Consider the following 9,708-nt stretch of genomic DNA (forward strand, 5'->3'; position numbering starts at 1 on the left):
TGTGCCGCAGGCCCACGTTAACTAGTTACTAGATGCAGACTGACCAAACTCACTTCGGGCGCTGACACTGACAAATTCATTTATTGTGTCAGCACTGAATTTCAACAAGACTGTCACAGGTCGGTCGGTCAGTCAGTCTCTAGCCAAGTGCGTTAACCAGTCCTCTTCTACCCAAAAATATTACTGTTCTGAGAGAATAGATGAGAAGTGAAATGAGAATTGAGGGTTAATGTATCTTGCCTATTTAACTAGTAAGTGCTAAGCATGCCTCAGAAAAGACAGCTGGATTACATTCTCGCCAAATATAGGCTTCCCCGACATAGTTTGATAGTGTTTGGCATTGCACCTCGTTAATGACAGGCAACATAATTCAAAATAATTTGTGGCCCAATTTTAATAGCTGTCGAGTCAAATAAGTATAAATTCTGGTTTCCTGGTTATTTGCAGATCGATATTCCAGGGAAATATATTTACTCAAACATGAAACCCTCTTGCGTACAAAAGAAAGGAAAGGTGATTTAAATCCTACTATAAAATGGCAAGTAGAATGAATCTTCAGTCTTCTTTGCTCCGAATAATGTTGCTGTTTTCGATTCCCCAAAGAAACAATTTGTTCAAGAAAATATGAAATGTATTGATTGCAAAATCTTCTTCATAGTGCTCTGGGATTCGCGATTAGATAGCCGCCATTTCTACTGCAAATCTATTGTATTATTTTTCTCTAGGTTGGATCGGATCACGATTCACATACAGCGATGGATATATACAGCGAGTTTTCCCATTTCGTTGTCTATTTCAAACTTATCAATCATTAGATTTACACTCATTAATTTAGGAGATATCGAAAATTGACATACCCTTTAGAATAACAAGCATGGAAGTGTGGAACGTCGCTTTGCATTTAACTGCTATGAATATTGTGAGGTAATCAAATGGAATAAGCACACTGAAGCATTTCAATTCGGATAACTTGATGCATAACTCAGTATCAGATTCAGTATAATATTTCCACGTGGAAATCAGACAATATTACTTAGGTATCATTACACAAAATTTGACAGTTCCACTGTTACAATTTTAAATCAATTTCCAGCTCTTTTACTATACTAACAAGACTTATGATACATATGTTATGATATTCATCAATTAAAAGTGTTATTAAATATGTTGTGTTTAAATATATTGACTCAGTTAATCCAGTTTTTAACCAAGATGTACAAAAGCGAATTGATGAGTTTGTATTTGTCTGATCCTCCTTCTTGGTGTCTTAACAAAATAGCAATGCAAAGATAGAAGTCTTTTTTGTCTAAACCTGTTCATAATTTTAACTAAATCTTAAAACAGAAATTGACAATTTTATTTTTATTCGTTTGCTCCTAAGCAGCGTATAACCGATGAAGGTTGGGCCTTCCTGGCTGATTTCCACAATCGGCTGCAATTATTGGCGGTGGTTTTTGTTTCCGAAACACTTTAGAAAAGGGGAAAAAATGATGCTCTTCGCTTGGACCCGAGTACAATCAACGTTTTTTCTTGCAACCAGTAAAGTCTCACATGCGTTTGGCCGAAGGATAGAAGGAACACGCGTAGCTAAATACGTAACCACTGGGTCTCGACCCGAAACGTCACCCATCCTTCTCTCCAGAGATGCTGTCTGTCCCGCTGAGTTACTCCAGCTTTATGTGTCTATCTTTACGTAAACACTACGCAACTTGGCCCGCTAAAGAGAAGGGTCATACCTATATTAAGTTATTTTTTTCAATTGTAATTGCCAGATCTCTAATGATGGCCCATATCTAAACGTGGCTTGAAGATTTTACACGAAAAGATTTCAAATTTCAAATGCAATGTTACAAAATAATGAGCAATGAGCAAACCAAATATAATGCCATGAGCAAACAAAACATAAGATATAAATTTAAATTATTTCCTAAGAAACTATTGTTTCTTAACTAATCTTAATTTCAACGCAAATGTATCCAAGATTCCGCGACTTGTTTTCCAGATCTCAATAACATCAAGCATATTTAACGATGGAACCATGCAGAAGATACAGTTTATAATCGTGTCTTCGTAGTTGTAGGACAATGTTACCACGATTCTTGTCGCATAGGTTCAATATGTGCGCAGTAAGACTGCTGGAATAATTAATGTTATATCACTCCATTAAGAACAGCAAACCATACACATGGAGTAATGGATATACAATTCTGTATTTACTGGGCTTTCCTCCTACCAGGTCAAGAAGTATCAATGTTAAATAACTTCTAAACTATTTACATTTAAATATATAATCAGCATCTGCAATTCCTTCCTACATAAAACATTTTGGAACCATGTTTAGGATTTATTTCCTGTATCAATAAGTTGACTTTCATGTCGTTCCTGTAAAAGTAACAGTGAGTGAAATAAGTCGTGAAGGAGCAACAGTTAAATAAATAATTATTCATGGAGCGCCTTAACCAAATAATTATACTCAGATAAATATCAGGCCAAGCCAAGGGCGAGAGTTATTCGCCTAGAAGTGTCACATGGATAATTTGCATGTTTAAACAACATGCACTCAAGAAGATCCGAGTCTTCGTTCTCGGAGCAAGGGTTATAGGGGGCTACCAGAACAAGCAAATGCTTTCATTTTTAGATAGACACAACATGCTGGAATATCTGAGCGGGGCAGGACGGCATCTCTGGAGAGAAGGAATGGGTGACGTTTCGGGTCGAGACCCTTCTTCAGACACCTGCCCCACTGTTACTCCAGAAATGAGTGTCTATCTTCGGTGTAAACCAGCCTGCAGTCCCTTCCTACACATTGGTTTCATTTGTAGCCGTGGTTAGAAAACGCGAATACAGACAATGCTCTAAATGTGAAGCGGTCAGCCAGTGTCATAGAAGGAGAAACAACATTAATGTACTGGGTTAATGGCCTTTCATCAGAACTGGAGACTGTAATAGATATAATAACCTTTAAGCAAGTGAGGACGATAGGAAGGATAACATTAAACACATTATAAAGAGAAGGCGTGTGATGGGAGAGCAAGGCAGACATGTTTTTAAAGGGTCAGTCAAAGGATAACTTAAAGAGACGAAAGGTGAATTGAAAGCGGAATCATCTCTAATTATAATTAGCTAAAGAACAATGTATGCAGCTGTTAACCGGAAAGGTTACATTCAGTGAACAGTGCAGAAGTGCCTAATTGAAAGGTGAGGTGCTGTGCTTTTAGAAGTTACGTCTGGGATGCTCGAATCCAACTTTGAAGGGAATTTAGCTGGGCGGGTTTTATATTCCTTACAGCGTTGAAATAATTGGGTTGTCCAAAATTATGAGGTCTCCCCCTTAACATCGGAGGGTAAAAGTTTACGGTCGGGATGAGATTTAGATGAAGTTTTCTTTTCACCGAAATCTGGAATGCGGTGCCCGAGGCGGGGGAGTAGGGCGAGTTGCAATGTTGGGGGCAGATAGTCTCATAGCATTCACGGAATATTTAGATAATCGCTGGAAATGCCGTGGCATGAAAGCATAGATGTGCCGGATAATTGGATTAGTGTATACGGGTACTCGATGGCCCGCATGGACACGGTGAACCGAAGGGGCCGTTTTCCTTGCTGTGTTATTCCATGACACTTAAATTCAGTTTCGTGGGAAGAGTGTACGTGGTTGCGGACAGACAGCTTGGTGTGGTGTGTAGTAAAGGATCTGCGGTAATCTGCACGGTGTTTATTCTTCCCGATCACATCAAGGGCAAAATACACGAAATCGAAGTAGCTCCAAGTTGCGGGGAAACGTTGATCACTTTGCAGTAATGTTTAGTGCTGACGATGGAAAGTCAGGATGTAGGATGGCAGGTGTTCCATTTCCTGCATATAAGGGCTAGTGCCACTGGAAGGCCAGGTGCATCAAGAACGGACTCTGTTGCTGTTGAGGGAAAGGTCCCTTCGGGATACCGAAGGTAGAGGAAGATAAACAAAGCATTTCACTGCACCGAGGTACATATGACAATAAAGTATCATCATCATCATCATCATCAGATGTACTCGTTGTCCTAGTGCTGTGGGTGGCAGAAATGACAAAGGATGGACCATTGAATTTGCGGATCATCTTTATATTCATTACATGTTTCCAGGGCAAAGTGATAAACTCGACACAAAACGGAGCAGGGCTGCCACTGAATGATGTTATCATCGCTGCGGCAATCCTGTCTGTGCCGAAGGGCTTCTTTATTGCATTAGTTTTGTCAGCAGTAAATTTCGCAGAAACATTGGTTTCCCTGCAGCGCTGACCGAAACACGTTCTTCATATCTTTAGGTGTTAGGAAGCAGTTGCAACAAACTTAATATTATCTTCCCCCCAAATAAACTTTATTCCAAATTTAAAAAGAATATACAAAAGAAAAACTGCAAAAAAACTCTTCATACCATCTCAGTCCATGCATTCAGCAAAATCATACTCAGTAGTGTAGAAAAGAACTGCAGATGCTGGTATATACCGAATATAGACACAAAGTGCTGGAGTAACCAAGCGGGTCAGGCAGCATATCTGGTGATATAGAAAGGTGATTTTTCGGGTCGAGACTTCTTCATACTCGGTACCTATCTGTGGACAGAACCACGCTTGTGGCCCATAGGGTGATATGAACGTCATCGAACCCGAACGTCCCCCATTCCTTCTCTCCAGAGATGGTGCCTGTCCCGATGAGTTACTCCAGCTTTTTATGTCTATCTCCGGTGATATACATTCCCTTTTTGAGGGGGACCCCATCGGACTCAGTCCCTCAATGTCCAGCAGCGGGAATCACACTTTCAATATACTGTTTTTTTTTTTGTTGTTTTAGAGGTACAGCATGGAGTACTGTCATTTTGATAAATGTTTTATCATGGGATATAATGCTGAAAATGAATCGATATCAGCGAATAGTCTGGCTGCCACGCCCTTGACATTTTCCACCAACGCAACGAATTGCCGGCATATTAATTGTGCGTCAGCCATAAAGTAAGGTTAAATATTCATTTATTCAGTGCCACAGTGAACTCTGACCCTTTGAGTCTATTTGAAGATAAGAAGTACGCGTCACCTTCATTTAAAGATGCTCCCGAATATTAAACACGTTTTTTTTTTCGATTATATAATTACACGATTATATTTCGTGCTGTTTATTTTTGAAAGAAAAAAAGGGCAGAGATTGTGATCACAATGGGGACCAAAGAAGGCTAAGGATCGATTTGGTTCTTTTTTTTTCCCAGTGAACTTTTGGTGAACCTGGTTCTGGGGGTGGGGTCGGTGGGATGCCTGCTATGGTTCACCCTTCCACAACCCCATTCAGCCAGAGTAAATATTGAATAGTTCTTCCGCTGTGAGCAGGAGTAAAACGGGATATCAAACAAGTGCAAACGAGTATTGTGGCCCTTACAATACGAGGCACAGTAACGAACAGTTTTCGCATTGTGCTAATAAAATCCCTCGCATCCCCCACGTCTTCGGGAGCTTTGGGGAGTAATCACGACTGGGATCAGAGGTATGATAACATAAAAGCGAACAATAGGCGCCGAACAGCAAGGGACAAAACAAAAGACCTGCAAGTTTATAACATGCAATCGCACCAGGATATGCCATCTCCCGAGGCGTAACCGAGCATCACATACTTATGCTCTCCAAAAAGTATCACGTTTTTAAACCACTCTCTCGTTCTGGGTCTAACATATGTCGTTGCCTAAAAATAAAATAAATAAGATGTACAATAAAGTTCTGAATGAGGCATTTCCCTGGGCGCAGAAAAATACAACCACAAGTCATCATCAAAGGATCGTGGAATTCATATCAAAGATCTCCGAAGTGATTCCCAAGGAGGTCATTGTAAAATTTACGGCTTCGGCCATTCTTTGAAATGCCGCCTCTTGGAGACTGTTGTATGTTATTTCAGTGGAACTGTAATTAACACTAAGCCGACAAAACCAAATGGTCGAAACATTTGGATGTAAAATATCGGCATGTTGATTGCGTTCTTCGTGTTTACTGGCTTTATTCAAAACCTGTTTAGTTTTAAACATAGGATGGTATTTTGATTTGCGAATTTCTCATTTGAATTATGCAGAAAATCGGACAATTAAAACCTAATGGAATATCATATTGTAAGCAATTCATGTTGAAAATGATCATTTTTATTCGTGTTGTTTTTTAAATAGCCAAATGTTTAAAATACACCTTCAAATTTAACCCAAATAAAGATTTTGGGCGTACTGAATATACCGTTAATCACAAGCTACCTTGAAAGGCAATGACATGCGTGGAAGTGTAAACACTTCGTCATCGTTCTTATATTTCAAAAGTACTATTTGGCGGAGTCCAGAGGCCCAGCTGAAGGCGTAGTGTAAAATAAAGATGTTTTGCTTATCGCAACTTGTTTTGCATCAATACTCTGTATGCTCAGTTAATGTTATGCCAAGCATATCGAGGATTAGTTAATAACTGCTCAAAATTATTATTGTCATCATTACCATCATCATCTATAAAACCAACCATAATTTGTAACATGGATTCAGTTGGCTACTTATATAGCTGTGCTTTAAATGTAGTTAGAGTTGCAGAATAAACGCTGAATGACAACGTATCAACAGCAAGATGCCAGCATATGTTGTCATCCAAATACAGCTGTCCAAGAATAAATGTGAGAAATATCAATTAAGAAATTGTGTGTAACTTTGTCAAATTATACAACTGCCATTTCTTATTTAGTAGCAAAACTGTCAATTGTTACATTTTACGCCTCTTTATACTATCTTGAGTTGATCTTCCTTTTTGAAAAATAAATGGCTGCTGTCATCACCAATTGACTTATTTTCCTGACTCTCAGCAACTATGAAAAGCTTATGTCTATAACCGGGTGATATAGACAAGTCCTAGTTAGCCCAATAGCACATGATACAAAAAGCTAATAAACAAACACATGTCTTTTGTGAAATTGAACAGGAAGTCGTCGAATATTCTCTCTCTTTTAATATATTGATCATTGTGTAGACATTTGCTGAGCAAAGATGTCCTATCCTCATTATATTTTGTTAATAATGCGGAAGCTTGCTTCCTTTTCCTCCCTTGGTACAGAAAGAGAATGCTCTATATCCATCAAATATTTTGACTGCACAAACATTAGGGTATCAATGACAATAAAATGTAAAATGGCAGTAATTCCAATTTATGGAGGCCATCCATATATCACCTACAAGTTGCAGACCTCTTTATTATTCTAGTTGGCAGTGCGTTAAACAGTTGAGTTATGCATTGAACCGCTGGAGGTTTTCTTCCTTGAAGTACATTCAGATCAAAGAAAACACCTTCTCTGTCCATTTGCCCCAAAGGAGTACAATACATGGAGAGAATTAATTGAGATGATTGGACCAGTTAGTTTACAATTTGGAATATTTTATTTCAAGCACATTGTTTTCCAAGCTCATGTTGTTTTTAATGCTCTTAGTTCTGATTATTGTTTTGTATAATAATAGTTACTAAAGCTGACAAATGATTACTTATCACAGATTAAAAATCACAGTCGTTGCACATAGTGAAGCAGAATACAACCTGATCTTCAACTTTTTTTTAATTTACAGTGGTATAACCGAGGTAGAGTGGCTATGCAGTATATTCACTCGAGAAGGCATAGTGTTACATAGCAGCAACCACACCTTTTAACCTGAGGCATAAATTGTGCAAATTCCATTGATTGAGGAGCTGTGTCCAACATGCTAGGTTACATTCTCATTGTCATCACACATAAATCAATAAAAAAACATACATGTAAACAATTTACTTCACAAAAGTAACAATCTCAGCAAGTAAGTATATAGAGTACACCAGTAAATCTGTAGCAGCCTCACACGGTCAGACTTCACTTACAACAGCTGACCTGCTGCTTGTGTAAACGAGTAAAGAACGTTCTACTACCACAAGTAGAATTATACATATGATTTCACAATTGCTCCTAACTTGTAATAGTACACGTTGATGTACATTGCAGATCAAAGTGAAAATACTGAGCAAACCTCATGGTGCCCAATTGAATAACTAGAGCATTTAAAATCATTTCAAACCAATATATACAAACGCTTCCCCTTCTGGCAGCTATACAATAAATGTGAAAAACGTTGTCATGTGCTAAGTGATTCCAATACATTGAGGCAGATACTTTGTGTAAATTACGTGGCTTCAAAACCAAGTCTTACTTTTTTTTTTGCTACAATTATTTCAATTCAGCGAGGTTGGGAGTTTCTGACATGCTCTTTGTTGGTGGGGATGGCAATGGTGAGCAAGTGTCCGATTTTTCAGAAGTTTCTATGAGCGGTGAGTCCTGACTACCGCCCAAGCAGACTAGACTGCCGAGGAGGCCTTCTCTTTCTCTCTTCTTTTGTTTCATTCTTCTGTTCTGGAACCATATTTTCACCTGAGTTTCACTAAGCTGCAGAGCGTTCGCTATTTCCACACGTCTGGCCCGCGTTAAGTATTTATTGAAGTGGAATTCTTTCTCCAATTCTGTCAGTTGTTTGGTGGTGAAATTTGTGCGTACATTGTTGAGGGGGCTGACGACTCCCTGGTCAGTTGGTTTGACTACAAAACACATAGAGACGAGTTAAGCAGTGTTTCGTGGGAAACAGAAACGGGTTAAGTAAGCACATTTCAACATTGGCACTTTTTCATGTCACTATTCTAGTGTTCTAACAACATTAATGCCGTTAATATGAACGTGGGAAATGAAAACGAACACCAAGAACCTCACCTTTCACCAATTACATTATCTCGGTGTCTAGAAATGGTTAGCACTGTATTATTGCTTTGAACGCACGCTACAGACGGCACCCACGAGAGCGCAGATGCGTCAGATGAAGAGGTTAAGCATTCTCACCTAAAGGTTAAACTGACCTGTTTTGGGAGGATTTCTCTTCACTTTCATCCACTCGAAGGTGTTCGCTGTGGGGATTCTTACGGTTGTGGGAGACTCCGGACTTTGGTAAAGGTCCTGAGAAGGGGATAGACTCTGGTATTGCCCGGAGTAAAAGTTTGGGAACTCTTTGCCATAGGTTTGATATTGTTCCTCCTCCTGATCACCAAATACACTGTACTCATGCCGGCTCGCATTGAACGGCAAAGAGGTGCCTCCTGAGTAAACAGAGGTGGTGTATGAGAAAAGTCCACCAGTGTCATCCAGCTCTTGGTGATCAGCGTAGGGAAAGTCACAGCCCTGGTGACTTTGAGCAAAGATGTTAACATCGGCAGTTGGAGAGGAGTTGTGGTGGTAGTTAAGTTCGAGACTAGCAGGCACGGCTTGATGGAGATGATTGAGGTGACGATGGCTGAGAGATGAATTACCTTCCCGTCCAATTGCTCCATACCGACCTTCTCCGGAGCACTGCTTCAACGGGACACATGAGGAATCGCTGCCGTAGAACTTTGGAGAAAACGACAGAATATCTGCACCCGGGATATATTCTAAATAAGAGTTCATTCTTCCAATGACGGGCTGGAGGGCAATGCGATGCTTGGCGCGGCTTGATTACTGTCTATTCCCGAACAACATAACAGATCTTTCACTTCCGACGTAGAGGAAGTAAATATTCCTAATATAGAGCAGGGGAGTCACGTTACCACACCCGCCCAATCACAGCAACCACTAGCATCGCTATTCCATGGCGGTCGGAGGTCCCCGCTTATCTCCGAGAGGAGTGGACCCT

General features: G+C 39.8%; 1 protein-coding gene across 1 annotated transcript; it reads right to left on the minus strand.

Annotated features, from left to right (window-relative positions):
* Positions 1-7,434: 7,434 nt before the first annotated feature.
* LOC129698717 (homeobox protein Hox-A1-like) lies at positions 7,435-9,496 on the minus strand. Its single transcript, XM_055637918.1, has 2 exons — positions 8,900-9,496; positions 7,435-8,587 (listed from the first exon to the last, which is right to left on the minus strand). Exons 1-2 carry the CDS (start codon positions 9,480-9,482, stop codon positions 8,223-8,225), a joined length of 948 nt encoding a protein of 315 aa, XP_055493893.1. The 5' UTR covers positions 9,483-9,496; the 3' UTR covers positions 7,435-8,222.
* Between the last annotated feature and the right edge of the window lie 212 nt (positions 9,497-9,708).

Source organism: Leucoraja erinacea, chromosome 7 (genome assembly GCF_028641065.1).
Source record: "Leucoraja erinacea ecotype New England chromosome 7, Leri_hhj_1, whole genome shotgun sequence".
In the NCBI taxonomy this organism is placed as follows: domain Eukaryota; kingdom Metazoa; phylum Chordata; class Chondrichthyes; order Rajiformes; family Rajidae; genus Leucoraja; species Leucoraja erinaceus.

What these genes read in the sequence shown, in the direction of transcription:
- LOC129698717 (XM_055637918.1), bottom strand. Translation starts at nt 9,482, where the DNA reads ATGAACTCTTATTTAGAATATATCCCGGGTGCAGATATTCTGTCGTTT. An exon ending in GAGAAATCCTCCCAAAACAG is followed by an intron (nt 8,588 to 8,899) that starts GTCAGTTTAACC and finishes TGTGTTTTGTAG; the next exon opens with TCAAACCAACTGACCAGGGA.